General features: G+C 54.0%; 1 protein-coding gene across 1 annotated transcript in view; it reads right to left on the bottom strand.

Moving 5' to 3' along the window:
* Positions 1-398: 398 nt before the first annotated feature.
* The window catches only part of YWHAG (tyrosine 3-monooxygenase/tryptophan 5-monooxygenase activation protein gamma), a 27,179-nt gene continuing 2,636 nt past the window's right edge, over positions 399-24,941 (bottom strand). Inside the window, exons 2-3 of the mRNA XM_035342761.1 lie at positions 20,203-20,301; positions 399-3,721 (exon numbers count right to left, since the gene is read on the bottom strand). Of these exons, the coding sequence (XP_035198652.1) occupies positions 3,065-3,721; positions 20,203-20,289 (744 nt within the window). The 5' untranslated portion in view covers positions 20,290-20,301 and the 3' untranslated portion in view covers positions 399-3,064. The remainder of the gene's footprint in view (positions 3,722-20,202; positions 20,302-24,941) is intronic.

The following is a 24,941-nucleotide window of genomic DNA, read 5'->3' as shown; positions in this document are numbered from 1 at the left end:
CCCGCAGGGCTCACAAGTCAACGCCCGTTGGGGCTGAGGTTTCCGAGGGAGGGGATTTATTTTTACAGCGTGAGTCACCGCTCACGGCGCCGAGCGGCACAGCCCACGGGCAGCGACGGAGGGCGGGCAGGCACCCAGCGCCGAGCCCCGGGACCCCGCCGAGCCCACCCTGAGCATGCAGAGACCGTCCCCACGGCTCCTCACCGAGCCTTCCCTCACCGTTTCGGGAGCCCAAGAAGCACCGAGGTGCCCGGTGGGGACACAGCCGCGATCCCGGCTCTCCCCCACCACCCAACCCGTGATGATTTGGGGCTGGGGTCCAAGCCTGCAGCCCCGAGGGTGCCGCCCCCCGCCCCGGACCCCCAGACACTCGACAGACCAAGACAACTGAGCAGGGCTGACGTCAGATCTGTAAGTTTATTTGCTCAATGTACGACGGCTACATAATGACTCACATTCATGATATTCCATCACTGAGGAAAACTGCTAAGAATGGTCCGTGTGTGAAATAATTCCTTACAGAAACACGGAGTTGGAAAAATAATCACTGATTAGACCTTAAAAATAGTTCACTGCATAACATGACAAAAAGCACAAACAAAGGCTCATTCAAAGAACACAGTCATTGTTCTCCTACACTGTAATAGTTATAATTTCACCATGACGAACACCAGACATTAAGATTAAGCTAACACTGGTGTTTTCTTTTGCTTTTTTTTCCTTTTTAAAAACAAAATCATATATAATTGCATGTCACTATAGCAACATCCATAACAGATCAGTTTGTTACGATCACTATTTGGTAGAGCAAACTTTACCCCCAAAAGAAAAATAAATTAAAAAACTTTAAAAAATTTTTGAAGACTATTTTGTCATAGGAATACATAACATCTACAGTATAAGTTAATAAATTTCAAGCTACTGTATAGAAATACGACACTAGCATGCACAATATTGTATCAATAGAGTAATGGAGCAGTAATCATTTCACTGGAGAGACAGTATCATAGGCAAGTGCATTTCTTAAAAAATGAAAGAAACCATTCAAGCTGCTTAAAAATCAAGTCCCTGACCCCACTCCCCTTTTAGCCCTCTTGTGCGATCTCTCCTGCGTTAAGTTTCCTAAAGCAGCCAGAGCAAAAGCCGGAAAGAAAACAATAGGTTTTGTAATTCCAGTAAATCACTTCCAAATCATACAGCTGGGACAACACTGCTCACTGGACATGACGGGAACTCAAAGGAAGGTGAGAAGCCTAAACAGATCTTCCAAGTCCGCGGCATTTACCGGCGGCTCGCCGGCCGACGGCGGGGCTCGGCAAGGCTCTCCGTGCAAAGGCACCCGATGGGAAGCTTGGCTAGCGTGGCCGGGGCAATCTCACCTCTGAGCGGGGGCTGACGGCCCCTGCGACTTCGTTCGAGCGCGGCGAGGCAGGGCGGATGCCCCGTGCGACCCTGGCGGGACCGAGGGTCCCCGATCTCCGCCGCGCGCTGCTTGCGGACGGGCTCTCGAAAGGGAGGACGAAAGCCTGCTTCGAAAAAAGATGCCCGAGTGCCGTTCTCCCCGCCGCGCAGCTTTCGTTAAAAAGCTACGCGGGGCAGCACTCCGCAAGCCGGAGACCCAGCAGTGAACTTCCAACAGTTATGCGGGGGGGGGAAACAAAAAAAAAAATACAAATTTTTACGCAAAATGGGGTAAATATTACCTGCTAAGCAAACTCAGGTGCCCCGTCTCCCACCCCCAACCAGATAAGACAGATTTGGAAAAGATTTTGTTAAGAAGAGAACTAAGTTCCTGGGCTCCCGATGCTTGATAGAAATGTCTATGATTGTAGCTCTTCCCTTGAGGATTTCTCTACCAAATTAGTTTCTAAGCTCCTGAAGTTCACTCATTACACCACAAGCTTCCCCAGGAGAAAGAAAACGCACCTGGCTTCCCTGATGACAAACAAGGGAGCCTGGGTGCTGCGGATCTGCTGACAAACCTCATGGTACAGTGGGAGAAAGTCAGGCAGAGTGAAATGGCAGTGCAATCCCTGAGGAAGCAGCTGTGGCACCTTAAATCAGGATGGTCTTTGAAATACCAAACACAGTACATGACATACAGACCTGAATTCTCTTTTTTTTTTTTTTTTTTATTTTTTTTAAGTGGCATTTTAAGTTTAAACACTTCCCCCTTTTCTAATTAAGTTCTTAAACCTTTTGCTGTGGACTAAAATAGTTTAAACAGCCGCTAGCCAAGCACCTGTTAAGCTGTTGACCAAACAACTAGAGCAGCTTTGATGTTCCTCGGGCGGGCGGTCTTCTTGCCTTGGGCGACACAGAATAGCTAAGCCAGTCCACAGGCGAGGACTGATCAGGAAGGCAAGCCAAAAGAACTAGCAAAAGAAAACAGACAATCAAAGGCTTGATGTCATATGGCTGTAATGTAGAAATACTGTAAACTGCAATTTAGTGTTAATACTGTAAGCTACCCTAATAAATATCTTAAAAAGATTAAATGGCCTAAATCCTGGGGCTTTACAAGTCCCAAATTCTTTAGTCTTTTGTTTATTATTATTATTATTATTCCTTTTCAATTTGGGGATTTTAAGCTATGCCCTGACAGGCAGAGCGCTCCAGGGAGACGCCCCGCGACGTGGTACAAACACACGGCACTTGAACTGAAGAAACAAACGCACAAAGCCTTACTGGAACCACAGAACTTCCTTTTTGTGTTGCTTTTCTTAAAAACGAGGGCCATTCCATTCAAGTTAATTCATCTTAAAACCCTTTTATTTCTAGCAATAAAGTTAAATTAAAGACAGCTCCACTTGTATTAATAATCTACAGAACAGTCCATATGCCAGTGAGGCTGCTATTCCATACCAGCACAGCCAGCCTGACTTCCACTAGTGGTGTTTTGGCAAAAATGTCAAAGAGGCAATCAAAGACAGGTTGTGGGGGGCCTCCCTGGGAAGGTGTCCCCTCCCGTTCCCTCCCCCACCCCTGACCCCCCCACTCGTGGGAAAAAAATAAAGACTGCAGTAGTTAGCATCAGCGTGCGGCTGCCAGTCCATCTGGGGGTCTAATTGTTGCCTTCTCCGCCGTCGTCGTCTTGCTGATCGCTTGTCCAGAGCGTTAGGTTGTCGCGGAGGAGCTGCATGATGAGCGTTGAGTCCTTGTAGGAGTCCTCGTTGAGGGTGTCCAGCTCGGCGATCGCGTCGTCGAACGCCGTCTTGGCCAGGTGGCAGGCCTGCTCCGGGGCGTTCTGGATCTCGTAGTAGAAAACTGAGTAGTTAAGTGCCAGGCCGAGCCTGATGGGATGGGTCGGCTGCATGTGCTCCTTGCTGATCTCATGGGCTTCGCTATAGGCTTTCTCCGAAGACTCCACCACGGTCGCCCTCTTCTCACCAGTGGCCACCTCGGCCAGGTAGCGGTAATAGTCCCCTTTCATCTTCAGGTAGAAGACTTTGCTCTCGTACTGCGTCTCGCTGCAGTTCTTGATCAGGTAGTTGTCCAGCAGGCTCAGCACATCCTGGCACACGGCTTCCAACTCCTTCTCTATTTTCTCACGGTAGGCCCGTACCATCTCGATCTTCTTCTCGTTCCCATCGGCAGAGGTCTTCTGCTCGATGCTGCTAATTACTCGCCAAGAAGAGCGCCGTGCCCCCACCACATTTTTATAGGCTACAGACAAGAGGTTCCTCTCTTCGTTGGACAGAGGCTCGTTCAGTTCTGTCACCTGTATCGGGAGAGGAAGAGAGAAGAGAGAAACTCGGGTTAAGCCACAGCCACTCGCCATTCCCGTCACCATTCAGCACTCGGGTGCTCCCCACATGGGGCGAGGTGTGGAGAACGCAGCCAGCTCGCCAAATCCCGGCTATCATCGAGCATCCAATCTCCTCCCAGAGGGAACCAGCTGGGAAACAGTGCTGTGGTCCAGCCCCGCAGCCAGGGAAGGGTGGCTTTCATTCAAGGCATTCTCCATCTTAGCAGATCGGCATTTTCCAGAATGAGAGAAATCTGCTAGGAAAAAAGATGCGTTTCACCTGCAGGATGAGCATTAGACATCAAGAGGCAGACGTGAGGGACCATCAGAGCAAGAAGGTAGAGATGTTCTAGGGTTACTAGCTAGGCAAATGGATTAATAACACAACAATTCAGCTACGGCATATTCATCTCTTCCGTTTCCCATGAGCATGGCACATTCTTTTGAGATGCCTCAAGAATACATTAGATGTTAAAATTGTAGCTGCCTAAGGCATTTGCAGAGATAAGGATTTAAAGGCTCACATGCTAAGAGTATGTTCTTCCCACACAGGATTTTCTTCATTGACGATAAGAGCGTTAATGCACAGTATCACTTCCACCTGCCTCACGCAACACGGCAATTTAGTCATTACAGCGTACAGCAACAGAGTGATTAAGGAAGGAGACAATGGAGCAGAGCCTTTCCACAACCAGACTGCCAAACACTGCCTTGGTCGTTTGAGTTCCTGGAAGCACTGCACTTGGTACCATGACCTCCTTCCACTTCCCACTGATCCATCGCTGGCTGAAGGCACCGGGGCAGGACCCATGAGCGGGGCTGAGAAGCCAGCCAGGCATTGTACAAGCCATACGGCCTTACCAGAGCTGGACAAGCTCAGAGATGCCTGGGTTCCTGCCACAGCCACCTGGTGCTGGGACAACCCTGTACAGCCACTTGGTTGCCTGCTGACAGCTGCCGTCCCTTGTCTGAAGGGTGCATGCACCGCAGGCCCTGCTGCGTCTCCTCCCCACAGTCACTTCCCACGAGGATCAGGTCACGGTTTGTAAATTAAAGGCTTCTGCAAATACTGAGTCATTTCTGCAAGGGCGAGGTTCATTCGGGGCCCAGATAATCATGTTTACGATGGCGATCAGGAAGCCAAGGGACTGGGCTGCGTGGGGCAGGTGACCCACCCAGGATCTCACTGGAGTGGCCTGGAAAGCACGCCTTGCTCCTACCACCACAGCTCGCTCCAGTGGCATCCGCTTCTGCCTCCAGCTCTCCTTTGCTGCTGCTAAGCCGTGGTCTGGCCAACGTGTGTTCTCCCTGACCCAAGCTATTGCTATGCTGCAGTCTCCCTAGTGGCGAGCGGAGCATGGTGGTGCTCTCATCCAACCCCCCCTCTACTCCTTTTCCTGATATGCTTCTGCCCACAGAGGGCATGAGGCAGAGGCTCATGATGTGCTACACAACCCATTGGTAGGCATTTATGCGGTGCTTTGTGCCATAACATCACATGTCTAGCTGCATTTTTATGGGACTTGACATCTTGAGATGACTGTTCATTCTTCCCTTTGCACAACACCTGCACAAACATTAGAGATACTGTGGTATAGAGCCAACTTTCAGAGACAATCGAGAACAAATACGGTGTCCCCCTGCCCTAGGGCTTATGGGTTGTCCATCCTTGAAGATGGGGGCAAGAGGCATCCAGAAATCCCAACCCAATATATGATCTAACCTTCCAGCTGTAAAACCCGGGTGTCCAACACTGGCAGCTGTAATACTACAAGACTTGCCAATCCCAGACGTTTTTTATCTTGACACTACGGAGGCTGATAACCAAGTGAGGTCATGCTTTTAGCAAGATGCTCGCTGAGCAGGTACACCAGCTTTAAATGGGGCCCAGGTGGGTGGAGGTTAGAGCTACCCCACAGCCCTGCCTCCAGATATTCACTGCCGCAGAAAGCACGCTGCAGTAGATTTACCTCCTCCCACCAGAAGAGTCTTGCAGGAGGACAAATTCATTAAAGCTACAGGGAGTTTCGTAGGATTAGCTTTGCCATAAACATTTTAAATTTGAAGCTATTAAGGATTACGGAAGAAAGTCGCCTGTCAAAATCCTTTCAAAAAAAAAAAAAAATCGCTGACAGATGGAACATACACCTGTGGAGAATGCAAAGATTTCTCCGGGGAGCCTGTGGGGAACTTATCAAAGCAGGAAGGGTTCCTCATTAGGCACGTAACTGGGAGCAGTACTAGGCCTGATGCCATTCCCCAAACCGAGTCCCAAAATAAAAGCTGCGACATCCCTATGGTCACAGCGATAATCGCAGCTGCCCGTTGGAAAGACAAGAGGAAAAAAGTGCTCACAGTCCTGACAGCCCCGCCACAAGGCCACCGCGCAGCAGCTTTGGGCTGGGCACTTACAAGGCCACAGCGTGACCACGGTGTACAGGGCACAGCCTGACAGGATCCTTGTGCCACCCAGTTACTGCTACATGCAGTTAGGATAGCTGAATATCCAAAATAAATAAGTGAATAAACAACAGCTTGACATTCAAAGGGCTTGGCAGGAACCAAGCCAGCCTCTGACTGGAAGCCAGAGCTCACTTTGGAGCTTTACTTCCCTGGCTGGCAGCACAGAGAAGCAGACCTCGCGCTGCAGATCTACGCACCCAGCCTCATTTCCCCCTCATGGCCCTGCAGATCAGCAAGGCACTGGGGGGAAAGGAGACGTGTGCTGCTGAAATGGAGCCCAGTCTCACACGTGGCATAGAAAGCCCAGTGAAAAGAGCTGGTCCACCCAGCCACACAGCTGGAAACTTGACAGATACAACCCCTTCAGCCCGGAGCAGCCCTGCTTGAGGAGAGGCACAGAGACTTGTGGGCCCCCAGACAACGGAGACAGTCCAACAGGAATGTATTGCAAGTTTAGGGTTTCTACTACTCAAGAGTCTAGAGATCTGTAAATCTCTAGATTTAAAAAGCCCACTGATTTGTAAAAGCCCTTCAGAGGCAACATGAGCCCAGAGGAGGTTCTAGTTTCGCCATTACAATCTTGAGCTCTGACCCAGCACCACATCCAGAGCCTGACAGGCTCCCGCCATGTTCGAGCACTACACTGCAGCCAGGGGTTCAGGCAGAACTTCACCTGCCCCTAACATCGAGGTCCATGCTATCCAAAAGCCCACGGCTGGTCTTACTGCTTTCCAGAAGCATCCTCATTAGGCTTCTTTGGGACCTACCCAAAACGCTTGCTCCCAGTCACCAGCAGGTGAGTTTGCTTATGGGGCTTATTCCAGAACTCTCTATTCCACACTTCTCACCTCGCATCAGGTCTGAGGGAACCATTTCTGAGTACACACGGCCCCTTCAGCTACAGGGCAGCTGCAGAGGAGGTGCATCACAGGGTTTAGTTTTCCCTACTTATCCTCACGATGGGTTTTCATCGACATTTTTAATTAAGTGCCCACCCATTTATGGCTGCTACCTAGTTTTGATGTCTTATCTTAAAGCACACAGCAGAGCAAGCTGAACAGACCCAGACATTCTTCCCTGGGGATCACCACCAACAATCGACAATTTAATCCATTTTATAATCCCCAGCACTCGCTTTTCTGATTGCCCAGAAGAGATAGAGTCCCTGAAGACACTAGACACCTACAACAAGCCAGGCTTTCCTGGAGAGAGACAACCATGAGAACCTCAAGCTGTCCACAACATACCGCCCTTTCAATAGAGCGGTCACCAATTATCACAGCCCCGTGATCCTGCGTGTGGCTCATTCACAATCTGATATTACACGCAATTAACAGGAGCAATGTAGGGCCAACAGCTGCTCATTCCCTTCACAGGCCCCTCAAGCACCTCGCTCAGCCTAGAGGAGCCTGCCCAAGCCCAGCCCTCGGCTGCTCGCCTCTTTCAGGCTAGAAAAGGGCCATTTCTGACACCCCACGAGCACAGCCAGAGCTCCCCTTCCACCACCACATCAGATGGCCATTTCTTCCTCAGCATGTGTCTTCACTGTTCGATCCGTGGCTTCTGCACCTTGTAATTCAGCACGTTATCTTCCAACAGAAACCCAAGCAATTGCCTCATTTTCCCCTCACACATGGCTCGCTAGTCACACCAAGGCCTGGCTTGAAGGTCCCATTTTTTGTTTCTTCCCCCCCCCCTTTTTTTTTTTTTAAAAAGGCAAATGGGCTTTTAAGATGATGTTGGGCCTGAAGTCCCACCAGTGAAATTCTCATCGAGTCTGAAAGCACCAACAATGGGATCAGCCAGCCAGCCAGCCGCCGGTTCAGGCTGAAGCAACTGTGAAACCTTCAGCACTATGGGCACTCATGCCACCTTCCACCATTGCTAGCACTGTTATTTTTATTTTGGTTTCACGGTGAAACTCCTTTGCCAGGCAGCAGGCAGCAGCCAGAACAAGACCCAAGCTCTACCATTTTGGCAGTGACAGGCTGGAGAAACCAGCTTTAGACTTCTACATCACTACCTGCATTTTCTGTCCCTACTTCACTCCATATCTAGTTTCTGAAGAAATGTCTTCCTTCAAGCACATTAAATCATTGCCATTACCTTGTAGCTTGATTACGGTCGTGGCTGAACGTCACAGAACTGAGTCAAGAACAGCTTCTCCTTGAACGTTCAAGAGCAAGCTGTCCTAGGAAGCCATCATGCAGTTGGAAAGATGCTTTTCTTAAGCACTGTCCTACTTTGACACAGAGTAGGCGTGTGTTAAACTAGATCTAAATCAAGAATCTTACCAGACTTCACAGGTTCGGGTCTTCTTCACCTGTATTCTAGCCTCCTCCCTGACGTTATACTTCTAAAATGGAAGTCATATCATAACTACTCCTCTCCTTTCTGACCTCCTCCACCATCCTCTTGTTCAATCTGAGCATAGCTGGGGAATTTTAGGCTACAGATAAGACCCTTCCTCTCAGACAAAACCAGAAAAGCACATGCAGGCTGTGGGCAGAAGTTAGTTCCCCTCTGCTGTCTCGTTCAACTCTTTCAGTATGAATAATTATATTCTGGTTCCCATTTTGAAGTTCACAGGGGCCATCACAAGACAGTGGCTGAAAGAAGCTGAAGGCACACTGAGGTACAGTGGATGGTTCTGCCACTAAGGTTCAAATGGCTCATAATCCATCACGGAGCAGCGTCTGCAAAGTAAGACTGCTTATTACTTGTAGCATAACTGGATCTCAGAGGATACTTAGGTACTCCAGACACTGATTAGGATTTCTGCATGCTCCTCCAGTTAACAGGAGCTTTCATCACACCCTGTAGCCTTTACTATTTAAGGCAACTTTGAACCACCTGAGATAAAGTCTCCAAAATTGAGAGACATGAAAAGCAAGAGCTCATTTATTTCATTGGTCTCCATCGCTCAACAACTACTTAAACCAAAGTGAATTTCATCATATGACACAGGAGTTTGATCAGTCCTTAGAGCCTGCAGATCTACTTCAGTTTCAGTCTGGCTCTGCTGGATTTAAGGTAGACAAAAAAAAAAAAAGTTTCAAGTCCTTGGGTCACTGCTGCCTCAAGTTTTTGCATGCAAAATGTCATAAGGGAGCTGCGGTGAGAAAGCCATAGACAGAAGCAGAACTCTGAGCTGTTCCCATTCTGCATTTGATAGCACTTCAAGGATCGTCCTTTATCTGCAGAGCTGCAGTCCCAATGTTTGGTCTAACGGCTCAAGGTTTTCCCACTACAGAACACCTGGGTGCCAAAGATTTGCCCCACCAGCTTCTTCTGCAGCTTTTCAGATAAGACAGCCACAAGGGAACATCTGTTTGTTTTCCATACACGGCCTCCAGGTATGGTACTGGACCCCACCATCTGACACGGCTATTGACTTGAAAGAGGACAACCCAGACACATTGCAGTGGGGAGGAATAACCCAAGTTTCCCAGCGTGGGCAAGGTGTATGCATTTCAAGTGCCTCTGTGCCACCTCTGTAGCGCACCATTTCTGAATTCGCATTGCACAGTCTTGTAGCAGGGAGCTGCTGCTATAGCTAGTATTTGCTTTGAGTCATTAAGGATTAAAGCCCAAGTTCTTGCAGTCTTTATGACTACCTTGAATCCTGTTAGCCCTACAAAAAGGCAGGCTATTTAACAAGATGAAAACAGGACGCAGGACAACTTGTTTCGCTGCCTTGCTGCCACCAGCTGCCTTGTACCTATTAAAAACCCTTGGGAAAAATCATCAATCTCTGTTGGTCTGAAGCCTTCCTACCACCAGATGGAGAAAGCAGCAAGTCCATCCACATCAGGCTGAGCATTTAGAAGCACTGTCACTCAGGGCTCATCACACTGCCTCTGACAGATGGGATACCAGCACCTTTGCCTGCTAACCGCAAAGGAACAGAAGGGACGCCAAGTTATTCCTTCCCCAAGATATGGCAGGCTGGCAAGCAACATCTGCCCACTCTTGCATTTCTGCAAGCACCGTAGCAGCAGCCCGAGATCACCACCCTGCTCCATCACTCAGCCTGGGGAGCTCTCCTGCCTCGGACTATTTGAAAATATTGTTCAAAATGTGCCTTTTGTATCAGATTTCTGCAAAGCATGTAGCAGACCAATATGGCAGCACGCCACTGCCACGGAAGCTTGGATATGGTTCAGGAGCACGTCAAAAGTTTAGAAGGGATTTATTCTGAGCTACTAAAAGAAGAATGTCAATTCCTTGGCTTTTTGAGTTGCATGAAGAAGCTTCTTCAGGCATCAGTGGAGCAGCTCTTGAATAACTGCAGCCTTTTCCTCAACGGCATTTCTGTTATGCTTAAAGACATGGCCTTTTTCCATTCAAGTATCTTGCTTCTTCAGAGAAGCCCATCGGTTCACAGCATTTTTAGCAGAATAAACCATCCATAGGGCCACCACTGGTCATTCCTAGAGCCTTAAGACTTGGTTAATACGGGAAGACTCACTCCCCCTCCAGTTTATGACAAAACAGTTAAACCAAGCAAGGCAGCCCTTAAGGCACTCCAACACATAAGCGGGGACAAGCTAAACAAACCAGGTTCCATGCCAGGAAGCGTGTCTAGTGCTGCCGCAAGCTTTAGCTGCTTAAAGACTTACCTCACAGCTTCTAAGAGTACTAATCTGGCTCAGGTATTAGTGTTTCCCTACTCACCTTCAGCCCCACTGCTGGGAGGTGAGTGACCTGGCACCACATCATCGCATCCCTCCTGGAGCTCCCAGGAAAGGCCAGGCCACCACGAGACGTTTGTCCTCGACGAGGGGCTTGAGAAGTGAGAGCGGTGTGTTGTACCCACCAACCCTATTCACATGGACCAAGTAGAAAGAGGAGAAGCAGTTTGCCACAGGCCAGGTGAGTGTCTTCTGGCTGCTGGAAGCTGCTGTCTGCAGTCCTTGTCCTGCAGGGCTGTGTCTGGACAAGGGGCAGAGGCGTGCAGGAGCAGAATGAACCAGGCAATTCTTGCCTGCTCGCAGGGCTTCTTCCTGCGAGAGCCAACTGCCGCAGCTGGCAGGCTGCTGCTCCAGCAGGATGAAATGGGAGAAGCTGCCACCATGCACACAGCTCCCCTGCAGCTAGCACAGAAGGTTTTTAACCGCTTCGTTTCATTACCCCAAACGCTTTGGGAAAGCCTGCTCCAGGCAAGGTTCTAGAAGCATTTAAAAAACTGGTTTTGCTCTAGGTCTTTTGGTCTGCAGAACCAGCTGTTCCTTGCAGTGTCTGAAACATGTTTTACCAGATTAAGCCAGAGCCCCTCCAGAACACCCAGGTGGACTCCAGCACACCATCCCCACCATAGGTTTAATTTCCACACCAGCAAGCAAGGTGATTATCCCTCCAGATGTACTTTGCCCTCCCACCGCTTCAGGGATTTCGGGCTTGATCTTACCTCTAGCAAAGACAATTTTATTTCTTAAATGGACTTGCAGAAAAGGAACTCGAGTTTTCGCTCCGGCAGCTTTCTGGAACACTGCAGCCAATTTTAAATGCACACCCTTACAAGGAGGGTAGCTTTACTAAGCTAGATCTGACTGCGGATTTAACTACCACCGCCTGGCTCCAACCATCTCCTCCCAGCCCTGTTCTGAAGTCCACGGGACTTATACCACAGATCTGATCTCAGCTCATCGCAGGTGACAGAGCCCAGCAAGAACCAGGGTCTCGACACCACCAAATGCGAGAAGCCAGGCTCTCAGCTCCAAGGTGATGAGAAATTCATCCCACGTAACAAAGCCCCACAGCATAAACAGGCAAAGCTCCGATGACTTCCCCAGCTGGGTGTAAATCAAAGCCTGTTAATCCTCCCTAAATTCTCATTCACTGCTGAATACCGAGCGTTAGTCTTTTACAAGCGCAGATCTCCTGCCGCAGCTTTCAAGTGTATGTTAGCACACTGCACAGCAACGGCTTCTCCAGCTACTATTAATAAACTTTGCTGCAGAGAAGCACAACTGTCCAAACAAGATGTCCATCAGCAACCTAGTTAGCTCTGAAGCTGAGCCTTCTCGCTGATATTTTCCCAGAGCCTTGCCGAAGCCACCTTAAAGAGGAATCAGAAGCACATCGACACGCCAAGCGGCTTTGCCTGATACGCAAGCAGAGATAGGTCCCAAGCAGGCTAACCCATCCAGTAAGATCAGAAGGAATTTGCAAACCATTAAGGAATGCTTTGTACTTTGAGTCCTTGCAGACTTGCGTATGTCCGAGCGCGGCCGCCTCGAACGCCCATAGGCTGACTCAGTCCTAACATCTCCTTTAGGGAAGAAAAACATTAAGTACTCTAATCCCTAATCTGGGGATCACTTTAAGGGAATCTCGTGCCATCAGGGATATGTTCTCCAGTTACTCTCCTGCTGCTGTTAACTAATGCACTGCCCTTGGTCACCAGATCACCGGTGGCGGGCCAAAAACCAGGTTTAATGCCTAACGGAGCATGTGCTGGGTCATTCTTCAGATGTGACCAAACCTATTTTAGCAGGGGGAAGAAAAAAACTGACACCTCCTCTCCCTATTGACTTCTTTTGTCTTCCTTCATGCCCTGCAGCTGCCACGGATCACCTGCTCGGTGCATTTTTGGTAGCCACGCCGTCATCGCTCCATTTTCAGCCGCCTGATCTCAGCGCCAGGCTTTCAGCCCCAGCACCGTGCCAGCTCCTGAAGCAGGTTTGGGCTTGCCGAGGGCACGGCCAGAACACATCTGAGCAGCGTGGGCGTGCAGGACAAGCAGTTCATCCTCAGGTTCATGAAACAATGAAAAACCTGGGATCGGAGGAAGTCTGCACCTAAATAAGTAGACAAAGGCTTTTGTTTTGGCAGCACCACGGAAGCACTGCTTTTGAGATGCTCTTCTCTGTATTTCCTGTAACCCTGGGACTGTTGCCTCATCATCTCAGTTCCCTTTTTCTTCCAGAATTTACCATTTCGGAGCATTCCCAGATGCCACCATTCCCCGCTACGGCGGAGAACCGCAGACACCGCGCGATGCCTCTGTGTGCGTCGAGCCGGGCTCCGGCAGCCCCGGCACAGGGGCTGCAACTCCCCAAGCTCTGGCCCACAAAAGGCAGCCGCAGGCATTGTGCGGGGCCAGAGGGCCGAGCAGCTCGGCCTCGCTGCCTTTGTGTGCCCGGCCCAGCCGCACAAAGCCCAGGGGATCCCGAGCTCCTCCCCGTGACAGCACCCGCGGCACCGCTGGCGCGGTGGGGCAGGAATCTGGCATCTTGACATCTGGAGGGAGGAGCTGGGCCTTTTGCTTCAATAAATAAATAATAGAGTGCAGAAGTGTCTTTTTGTCATCGTTTTCCTTCGTTTGGGGATGGGAGGAAGGCGTGTTCATTACGCCAAGCAGCCGGGAGGAAGGAAGAAGAGAAAGCTGAATACGACAGCACGGGCTGGGACTGCCGGAGGAGACGGTACCAGACCACCCCACAGCCGGTTGTGGGTTTACATCCTTCCCCTTTCCCTCTCGCTCTGAGGGAAGGCTCGTGAAGTGCCTCCCGCGCTGCCCAAAGGCTTGGTTTGCTCCGTGCCACAGGGAGGGAAGGCAGGAGGAGGATGCAGGTACCGGGAGGGGACTGTCCTGCGCCAGTCGGTGCTGGCGCACAGGCAGGAGCCTGCACAGGAGAGCACGGCCAAGCCTTCAGGCAGCGCAGCACAAAGCGTGGCTGGTCTGGGCTCTTGGAAAGCCATTTTGTCTCCACAGGGGGAAAAAACAAAACAAAACGAGTTCCCACATCTGCAAAGGCTGCAGAGGCAGAAGCACAAACAAGAGCATTTTACCTGACCACTGCCAGCGTGAAACCAGCCCCTGGTATTGATCTGAACATCCCCAAGTCAGGATGGAGGCTGCAGAGGCTGAGACAAAAGCTCGGTGTCTTCAGCAGTACAGCCACCAATTCGCAGCCACCGCCCCTTCGTTTGAGCAGGTGTGAAAATTGGTTTCCAATTATCGCCTTCCAGCAGAGCGGTCGTTGCTTCAGAAACCAATGAAGTAAATACCTGCTACTGTTCTTATAGATTTATTTGTTTTCTGCTTTCCAGATATCAGATTGCCATTTGTCTGAATGAATCACCAACATGGACCTAATAGGAGGGACAAGGACTTCAGCCAAGGACACGTTCGGTTACTCATCTTTCCAATAAAAGGAAAAAAAAGAAGTTGGTTAAGGCTTCCAGCCTTCCAGAAAGACATAACGAAGGCATGAATAGCGAAGGAAAGAGGGTCTAAGCTGGCTCCAAACCACGGAGCACAAAAATACTCATTATAGCATTAGCTTCCTAAAATCTGTCTTGAGTTGCAGAGCACCAAAGTGCAGAATTGTGCCTGGAAGCACCGAGGGTCCATCAGCCAGCCTGAGACGACCAAAGCCCTGCGGCACAGCTTTGCCACGGCAGAAGAAGATGGTGCCTGTGTCCTATCAAGGCTGCCAATGAAGAATTGCTTGGGAAGCCAGGCAAATCCCATTTTTTCTGTGCTTTGTATTGCAGTTATTCTGCTGCGTGTTCCTATTTCAGTGCTGGTCACAGTTCAGGAGGTGGAAGGGGGCAAAACAACAGAAAGCACCTCCAGCTCTGCAGCCCTACAAGCCCCAGACACCGACCCCGGCAAGGAAAGGCTCCCTCCAGCTCAACCACAGGCATTTTCAAGCCACCCATTCCTCCGTACCTGCCTCCAGACAACCTGATGTTTGGCTGGGACACACAGAGCAGCCAGTCCTCCTCGCTCTCCCCTGCCACACTGGCACCGAGCCCCCGAGCCTGACACCTCAGCAGTGCTCAGCCTCCAGGACATGGATGAGCAGAGACAAAGCCACCTCCCAGGAAGAAGCTGGTTCCTCAAGCATCAGCAGGTAGACCCAAAACCTCAAGCTTTTTGTTGTGTATTTCTAAAATATGTACCCTTGCCCATAATGCTCCAAGCATTCATTGGTTTACTTGGCAAGAAGCTGCCCAGAATGGAAGCCGCAGAGTTCAGTGGTGGAGTTTGTTCATCATTTACTGCCAAGCCTGCCAGTGCCCAGGGAAGTCCCTCCAGGTACAAAGCCGTGACCGCTCCTCTCCTCTCCCAGCCACGGCAGCCCATGGAGCCCTATCAGCTGTGCCATGAGACATGTTTCTTCTTTTATCCTCCAGAGTCAGAGCTAGCAGGGGATCGATTCCAAGCTCAGCTGAAGCCACAAGCATGTATCAATCAAAGCGGTAAATGTGCAAGCACATCTCATCTTTCCCGATGACTCCCGGTGCACAGGACTGGACGCTCTGCTTCAGCCCAACCAGACCTGCAGCTGCCCCAAAGCCAGGTAGGCTGCGACGTGCCCACCCGCAGAGCGCTCACCGAGCCCCAAGGGAGCACTGGTTCCTCAGGGATTTAAGGCAGGAGACTATGCGAGGCTGAACAACCACACCACAGCTGCCCAGTTGCGCAAGGCGTGCATTTGGTACCCGCACGATTCTCCCATCAGCACTGCCTAAACTCACCCCCGAGCCACGAGGCAAATTGCAGCTCGGGGGCACGGCTGGAGCCCTTGGTTCAGGCACCTCCTGCCATCACAACCCCAACCCCGAGAGCATCCGCAGGCAGCTCTGTTGCTGTATGGCAGGGAGCAGAGGCAGGAGGACAGCACGCTGATGAGAACTGGTAAGAGGATGGATGCCCCGTGGCATCATCCAGTTCAGATGAGACAAGATGAGAGCGCTTGGGCTCCAGAGGTCCAAGAGTTTTCAGTTCTGAACAAGCACAAGAAGAAATGAAGAGCAAAACGGCTCCCACCAAGCCTCCTGCACTCGCAGGGCTGGCCACCACCCAAAAGACCTGCTGGAAAGCCCAGAACATCAAAGGGCCCTTGGAGAGCCCTTGCCCAGGACCTTTATTGTCTCCATGTACCCGAGGCATCTGCAGAGGATTCAAGAACTACATTCTCCAACACAGCCTCAAATACCCCCATTTTGGTTCAAAGAAAGCTATTTGTGATCAGTCCGCTCCTCGCTGCTACGCTTGGCCAACCCAGAAGAGCCCAGAACGGTTTTACAGGCCAGTGGCTCTCCCTAAAGCCTGTAGGTAAGACTTCTTAGGAGCTCCCAAAAGCTCAAGCTGCTGAGGACCAGCCAGCTAACACGGCTGGGGTACGCGATGCCCCGCTGACCTGGGGCATCTCGAGCTGCGGGCAGGTAGGTAGGTGCCTCGTGCACAACCCAAAGCTGTGTAAGCCGAGAGAACCCTGGCTGAGAAGCGTCCCGAGAGGAGAAGCACAGCAAGATGGCAGCCTAGGGGTACCCTGGAAGGGGCCAGGAAGGAGCAGGGGGCAGTTTGAGGAGAGCCACGCCTCGGGTTGCTGACGGGGTTTGAGCAGACCCAAGAGAACCTCGCTGCCGTCCTCGGGGCCGTGCCACCACAGCCTGGGCCATCAGACGTGCGCAGGGTGCCTGAGGTGAGCAGTGCTGGCCTATGGAGCCTTCCCCGGCCCATCAGGTGCCGTCTGCCGTGGCCACCCAGGCACCCACAAGGTCACCTTGAGCCCAGAGAAGCCTCGCTCAGGGCCGAACGGGGACTGCTCGCCGACACAAAATGGTGCCGGTGGCACGGCCCCGCGCCACACCAGGAGGTGCCGCCAGGCCGAGAACCCCTCAAGACGCCCGCGGCAGCCAGAGCGGCATCGCGCCTGGTAGATGCCAGCAGAAATTCTGCGCTCTGGTGCTGGAAATGGCTCCCCCAGAGCCTCCCCCAGCCCCCCGGGGAGCGCTACTACAACAGCTTACGCTCGCCGCCCGGCTCCTGCCGCCACAGATGGCCCGCACAGCGCTGCTCCGGGAGAGGCCTCCCCTGCTCGGCCTGCTCGCGAGGAGCAGAACACCCCCGGCAGCCCTCAGGTGGGGGACATGCACGCCAAGGGAAAAATCTGCGTTAAACTGGCAGCAGGGCTTGGAAGCCTGGCGAGCAGGCGTGGCAGAAGCCCACGTAACCTGGGTGAAGGAGAGCCTGTGGTTCTCCACGCCCGGCCTCCTCCTCCTCCTCGCACAGCAGCCATTTACCGCACCAAGGCTCGGGCAGCAGCTTCCTGCCATCCCCAGCAGTCACCCACCGACGGCCCTGACCCACGGGGCAGAGCTGAGTCCCCAGGGACAAGCAACCCAGCGCTCCTCTCACAGGGACCTTCGGGTGGCCTGAAAGCCTCCTGCAGGTGCCCCCGTTCCTACCCCATGGGTAGGTGCAATGAAACAACCTCCCCCCCATACCCTTTTCAGCCGACCTCTGTCCTGCACAACTCACACCATTTATCTCGCTCGGCCACCTGCGCTCCCCCAGGCCCCGAAGGAGCCGGTGGGGCTCCTGCCCTGCCCACACCATGGGTGCCCTCCCATGGGTGCCCAAGCCAGGCCAGTACCACACGTCGCCGCGCCCAGGCGGCTCCCTGGCAGCACCGGCCCCGGAGCTTGGCGCAGAGCCCGCGGAGGCAGCGCCGCTCCCTGCCTGATGGATATCGATCCCGGGCCCCGGCGTAAGCAGCCGGCTCCCGCAGCAATGCTTTAGAGGAGCCAAAGCTGGACAAAAAGGCAGCTCACTCCGACAAAGGTACTGCGGGCAGCGAGGGAGGAAGGAGAAGGCTCTCTGCTCGCCGGCCAGGGCTGATTTCAGCCCCACACAGACAAGGGGCACCACCAAGGTCACACACAGGCAAGGCCCGGCGATGTCTCACCTCTGTTCCCCGGGGTTTTCCTGAGACACCCCAAAAAGCTGCCGCATGCAGGAAGCAAAGGAAGAGCCCGGCTCCTGCGGCAGTACCCCCACAGCCAGGGTGAGCCTAAATCCCTCGATACAGATGACGGAGGAGCCCCATGGCTGCTCCCATTCTGGAGCCTCACAAGCAGCCATCCAGCAACGGCGCCCGCGTGACGCGACCGATGCCGCGTCCGCAACCCACCGGGCCGCCAAGAAAACGTGCTAATCGGGCGAGATCTGCAGCAAAAAAAAATCAACCCCTTGGGCACACAGCCAGACGTTAAGGGAAACCAACCCTGCGCTAAAGGCAGCGAGAGGAGGGCGAGCTGCGGCGATGCTGCCCGGGAGGACGTGAGCCAACGCCGAGCTCCAGGCTGCTGCATTCCCTGGGCTGCATGCTCTCTGCTACCACCTGGGCGCATTGCAGCTCGTCCCATCGCACATATGACATCACTGCGCGTTGCCACGGAAATGAGCGCGAGGTCACAAGCCTCCCGCACGACCGGAGAGCTGGGGGCTGGGCAGCGGGGAAGGACGGGAGCGGGGATAACCGAGCGTGACGCGCCCGCCGCCGCGGGAGCGAGCCGGAGTTTCGGCGGCGTTGCAGGGAAATCAGGAACAAAGCTCTGCCAGCTCTGCCTTTTGTTTGCCGTGGCGGGAGGCGGCAGCGCGCCCGCCGTGAATCATTCCCGGAGGGCCGAGCGACGCGGCGGCTGATAAGCGGCGTTAGCCCGGGTTACTGTTTCACCAGGGCCGGTAGGGGCTAAAAGGAAAAAATACAAATAAAATAATAATAATAATAAAAAAAAAACTGTACGTGTAATCTCTAACAACAGCTTGGGTTTAGGCACCCGGCCCCCGGCAGGCAGCCTAGGGAAATTCACGCGGCAGAAATCCTGCCCCGAGCCTACGTGCTAAGTCTGCAGGCACATCCCCGCTGGCTTTGTGCTAATGGCTGCGTTATCCGCGTGAAATAAGCTGTGGTGCCTGCTCCCCCAGCCAGCTCTGCCTTAAAAATGAATGGATGCCGTTATGGGAAAACGGAATAAAATCCACGGAGCGGCAGAGGAGCAGCCCGGGTGCTTTAACGCGATATTATCTCCTGATTATCCGTATTTCGTTCCTTGAAAAGGCATCTCCTCCCTCCCCGATCGCTGGCTGTGACAGTTTTGTCTGTGTGATAAATGCAAGGTTATTGTCAAAATGGTGCAATATGGGCTCAGCGAGCTGCATCCCAGACAGACTGCGACATTCCTAGATCAGCATTCACTTCTCATCAGCAAGGGAGGACACCCCAGCTCCTCTCAAAGGTTCAGACCTGACTCAGAAGACAAACATAAAGAACAGTTTTCCCCTTTAAAGCACCCCCTCCCTCCCTCCACCCAGTCTAGCCTCTCTGCAATATGACAAATGCAGAATCTTCTGGAATGACTTGATCCTGCCTCCCACGATTGCTTTGTTTGCAAGATCAGATCAGAGATATGTTTTTTTACTTCTTACATTGTCAAAATGTCAGCATTGAAGGGGAGCGTTCGGTGTCACAAATCAGATCAGCCTGCTATATGCAGAGTCTTTATTTTAAGAGCGTGAAATGAATACAACATGACTCAATTCATAAATCTCGAAACAAGTGCAGCAAAAAAAAAAAAAAAAAAAAAAAAAGAGAGGCAAAGCCCTGGCAGGGAAAGGCTCAGCTCAGCTCCTCGGGGTCAGGGGCGCAGCAGCCTCGCAGCCCGCGCAGGGGAAGGGATGCGCGGGGGCAGCGGGGGCCGTTTGGGCAGCGGCGTGCGGGCAGAGCCCCCCCGACGCCCCCCAACCCCACCCCACAGCCTCACCCCACAGCGTGGGGAGCCCCGCGTGGGGCTGGGGGCAGCGCAGGACCCCACGGACATCTCCTGCAGTGGGGGGACGGGGACTGAGGAGGGGACTGGGGACGCAGGGATGGGGTTCGGGGCTGGGGACCACCGGTGAGGGCACGGTGCTGGACGGCAGGGGCAGGGCCGGGGGGGGGGGGGGCTCAGAGCTGGAGCTGCAGCAGGGGAGGGGACCCGGCGACAAGAGGGGGACCGAGAGGGGTCCGCGTGCCCCCCCCCCACCCCTTCCCCTCCCTCCAGCCGCCCCCTCCCCACCCCGCAGCCATCCCCGTGGGGCCGGGGGAAGGGAAGGGAAGGGCGGCGGGTCCACCCCCCCACACACACACCCCAACACCGGGGACACCCGGCCGGCCGGCCAGACCGACGGGCGGCCGGACACTCACGTTCTTCATGGCGGCCGCCATGTCGTCGTAGCGCTCGGCTTGCTCGGCCAGCCGGGCCTTCTGCACCAGCTGCTCGCGGTCCACCATCTTCGCGGGGGGCCGGGGGGGGGTCTCCGGGAGGAGGAGGAGGAGGCGGCTGAGGAAGAGGAGGCTGAGGAGGAGGAAGAGGAGGAGGAGGAGGCGGAGGAGGACGAGGAGGAAGCGGCGGCTCCCGGCGCTGCAGCGGGGACGGCGGCGGCTGCTGGCGGGGCTGTGAGCGCGCCACAACCCCCCTGCTGGCCACGCCCCCTGCCGGCCACGCCCATCCACGCCCCGCCCCCTTCTGCTCCCCTCCCGTCCCCCCCTCGCCGGGCACGCCGGGAGATGAAGTCTTTCCCCCCCTCGCCCTCCCCGCCTTGCTGCCCCCCGAGGACTACATTTCCCAGCGCGCCCCGCGCGCCGCGCCTCGCCCTGGCTGGCCGCTTGACAAAATGGCCACCTCCCTTCTCCCCCTCCTCCCTTTCCACCTCCCCCACACACACACACGCCCGCCCTGGCGGGGCGCGGCGGCCCCGCTGCTGATTCACCGCCGGGAGGGCCCCGCCAGGCCCCGAGGCCCGGCCCCTCACGGCCCCGCCGTTGCTGTGTCCCCAAGCACACACACAGAGCCCCCCCCACACCCCCCCTCCGCCATGTTGTGCCCGCTCCCCGAGTCCCCCTCACGCTGGGGTCCCCAGCATGGTGGCGGCGCGGTGCTGAGGCCTGCGGTGGTGCTGAGTCACCCTGCTGCACGCCTGGCGCCCGCTGTCCCTTCACCGAGGGGAGCAGCCCCCCGGGGAAGGGCATCACTAACGCCTGGTGGCCTGCCCGTGACGCTCGGTGGTCCGTAGGGAATCCCAGAACCACCAAATGGCCGAGGTTGGAAGGGATCTGCGGGGATCCACTCCAACCCCCTGCCCAGCAGGGTCACCCCGAGCACCCCGCGCGGGAGGGCACCCAGGCGGGTTTGGGGGATCTCCTGAGAAGGAGACGCCACAGCCTCTGCGGGCAACCTGTCCCAGTGCTCCGCCACCCTTAAAATAAATAAAAACTACAATTTTCTGAGTGAAGTAGAAACGCGCCTTCGCTCGGCGCCTAGCAGAGCTGCTGCTGTGTGTTAGGAGCTCCGTTAGAAGCCATAAGAAAGCGCTTTTTCCTTAAAACCCTGTAGATAACACTGTATTTAGAGGATACACCAGCACTGTGGAAAAGGAGAAGGGTTTAACGAGAGGTGCTGACCGTGGTGGAAGCGCTTCCTGACGCCTTTTGGTGTTGGCGAGTGCCATCTTTGCTCTCTGCTCGTCCCCAGCCCTTCCCGACGCCACCATCCCTGGAGGTGCCATCACCATCGTGGCTGAAGCTGGAGGGACGGATGGGCATGGCGACTCATCCAAATCTGCTGGTCCCCTGGTCTTGTGGTTTTTCTTCTGAAACACCTCAGGAAACCCTCGTGGCACCGGGGCATGCAGTGTGCTGGTTTTCCTGGGGTGTTAGCAGCCACAGCTGACTGTGCCTATCGCAAACCTGTGGAGATGGCCTCACCAGGTGGAGATGAGTTGGTGTGGAGATGCGGATAGTGCTTTACGATGGCGAGCAGCACAAATTTTTGCTAAGATCTCCATCTTTGTTGTGGTTTTAGCACTGCTTTACAAGTAACAAAAATTGTATTGAGTGGATTTGGTTCACTCACACAAATTAGGTCTTTGTATAGAGGTTCTGAAATAAGAGACCACCTCTTCTGACAAATAGTTCCTTAAAACTAGAAATACGTGCAGATCCTCTCCGTTTCCTTCCTGAGATACACCACTGCCTATCGCATTCCTTCCCCTCCACCCTCCTTCCCTTGGCCATCTTGCTCAAGAGCTGACCGGTTCACATCGTAGCTCGCGGGTGAGGTCGGACAGGTTTCTAACGAAACCGACGTTAAACCTTCCCCACGCCCTGCGGCTTTTCAGCTCGGGCTGTTCAAGGCTCCGTGCAGGTTCACGTTCACAGGGCCGAGCTCCAAGCATTCGTCATCAGTGGATGGAAATCCCACGGCGATGCGCCATGCTGTGCCTTTCTCCCCTTGAAGGCATTTTCCCTCGCCAACCCCAGCACCAGCTCGGCGTTTTGGTGAGCCCACGCAGGTTCTTGGCTTTACAGAGTGGATTTTTTCCTCTCGTGCAAGCCTGGTGAAGCCAAGCACAGCTCAGGGCTCTTGAGTCAATTGCCACAAACGTGCTCCATCGGCACTCAAGTGCTCTCCCATCCCCTCGCCCGCCTCCCCTCCGTCTCTGGCCTCACACCCCGCGGCACACGCGGTGCCCGGCTGTGAAAGCAGCCATTGTGCCCCGCTTTTGTTTACCACGGCGGCCGCCCCAGGACAGCGGCCGGACACAACAGCAGTTTATTCCTCTTTTGTGATAGTGGCGCCTTCGTTCTCCCAGCAAGGCTCGCAGCCTCTGGAGAGCTCCGTTTTTGTGTTGTTTTCGGTATGACACCAGCTTTGGGGATAAAATTTGAGCCAAAAAAAAAAAAAAAAAGAAGTGGAGAATGTAGGAGAATATTAAAGAACTTTGTGGGTCTCAAGCATCCTCTTTTTTTTTCAGGTGTTGCTACAGCCACAGGGCATCATCCAAGCCAAACAGGACGGTCTGCCACAACGAAGCCAGGTCTCTGGGTACGGACCAGCCTGGAGCTGTGTGCTCTTCCCGGGTTTTAAGGCTTTCTGAGTGATGTTTCCACATGTGGGTCAAATATATTGTTCCTCTAACTTGAAAAAAAATAAAAATATAGTATTAGCCCTTGGGTACCAGCCCTGGATTCTCACAGGTAAGATGTAACACGAGCCTGGGCCTGAAGAAGCCTTGTGTGCCTGGAAGCCCGTCTGTTTTTCCAAATATATCAGCTGGCCTAATAAAAAATATTGCCTCTCCATGCAAACCTTATGACACTTATCTGGTAATTTGCATGAATATGGCGGATTCTCAGCTAGTCCGAATCACTGCAGCTCTCCTATTTGTGGTGGCTGTGTATGTGCCCCAGACCGAGCAAATGCTGATTTATTCCTGTCGAAGCACCACAGCAATAAATACATCTCACAGTGCAGACAATTTTCTTCCCCGTCACAGGTCAGAATGCAATATTCATAATGCTGTAAATTCTTCAGAATAGTGATCAGGCCATAATATTTATCTGTTATGTATCCAGCCCCCTTTTTGCTCCGACGCATAAATCAGCCCTCCTCACACTGCTCCGTTACTCTGTTTTACAGACCAGGAGGCGGTGTGGGGAGGGTTACGTGGTGCTGAGATGGGTGCTTCTGGTGTGTGTGATCGGTTTGCCCATCAGTAAAAACCCTTCTCCCCTCCAGCTCTGCCTGGGACGTGTACACACACCCGAGCACGATCCCAGAAGGCTGCAGGTTTGGGAAATTACCAAGACCCGGAGGATGTGGGTCTGTTCTGCAGATGTCCCTGAAAAACCTGATAACCCTTATTCCGCCTGCAGTATTAAAATAACTCCGGAGCGTTCAGATGTGCCACTTTGTTCGTTCCCGTGGCCTGGAAGACAAGTCCTTCTCCTCGCATTTTCTGGCCTTCCTACATGCTGTAAATGCCTTGTGACACTGCAAGGGATGTGCAAATGGTCTTACACTTGGAGGCTCGCTTGCTTTAGCTGCCGACTACTCCAAGAATCTGTCCAGAAATCCTTACCCCCAGCCTGCTGCGGGCTGCATCTGGATGAGGGTGGTGGCAGTGGGTACAGGGGCATGGCCACGGCTCCTGCCTCCAACCCTGAGCGGTGTCCCCAGCACCCTGGTTCTTGGGGACCTGCGTGTCCTCCGTGGTGGTGGCAGGGACGGGGTGCCCAGCAGCGGGGAGCACGAGCGAGGATGCTCAGGGGCTGTCCCCACCGGCAGGAGCCCCGTCTGACCCCGCAGCTGCGGTCCTGTGAAGGATTTATGGCATCCTCATTCCCTCAGGGTTACAACACCTCCTCGGGGACACATCCCTGGCTCCAGCCAGAGTGCCCTTGAGGTGGGCTTGAACATCACCATGGTGAAACCCTGCAGGGGAACAACAGAGCAGGGGGACAGCGGGGTGGCACTACCCGGGGCCCATGTGCGGAGCTGGGGTCGGGGTCTCCCCACCCTGCTCCTGGTGCTCCTGGGCAGCCTCCAGCCTCGCTGCCTGCCCCGGGGAGGCAGATCCTCCAGCCCCGCAGCCTTCTCCCCCCTCTCTGTCATGCACCAAAGCTGGGGGGCCCAGCAGCCTGGAGGAAGCCCTGGGGAGAACATCCTCCCCCCCTCATCTGCGGAGCTGCAGCGCTTTGTGCTCAGCCCCGGGCTTTTATCCGAGGCTTTCTCAGCACTTCGCAAGCCCAAATTAATTCTGCTGCAGCAGCTGCCCTCCTGCGCTGCTCAGCGCCGGCCCTGCTGCCTGCCTGCACCGAGCTTGCTGCGAGGTACCGGGGCTAAACCCTGCCCGGAGCCCTCACCCCACATCCCTGGGGGACCATCCTGCTCCCCGCCGGGGGTGCTCGGGGCAGGGGCTTTCTGCTGCTTGCTGAGAGCAGCTGGGGGAATGCAGCACGGGCACGGGCAGGGACGAACGTGGGGTGGGGGCAGAAAAGGAGCTCAGAGGCAGGGCACGGGGCCAGGGAGCTGGGAGGGGCAGCAGCAAGAGCCAGGGAGGCTGGGGATGGAGGATGGAGGCTGGGGATGGAGGATGGAGGCT

The sequence above is a fragment of the Oxyura jamaicensis genome, chromosome 19 (assembly GCF_011077185.1).
Source record: "Oxyura jamaicensis isolate SHBP4307 breed ruddy duck chromosome 19, BPBGC_Ojam_1.0, whole genome shotgun sequence".
NCBI lineage: Eukaryota > Metazoa > Chordata > Aves > Anseriformes > Anatidae > Oxyura > Oxyura jamaicensis.
Note: the sequence above shows the minus strand (reverse complement) of the source record. Positions and strands in the feature narration are given on the sequence as shown.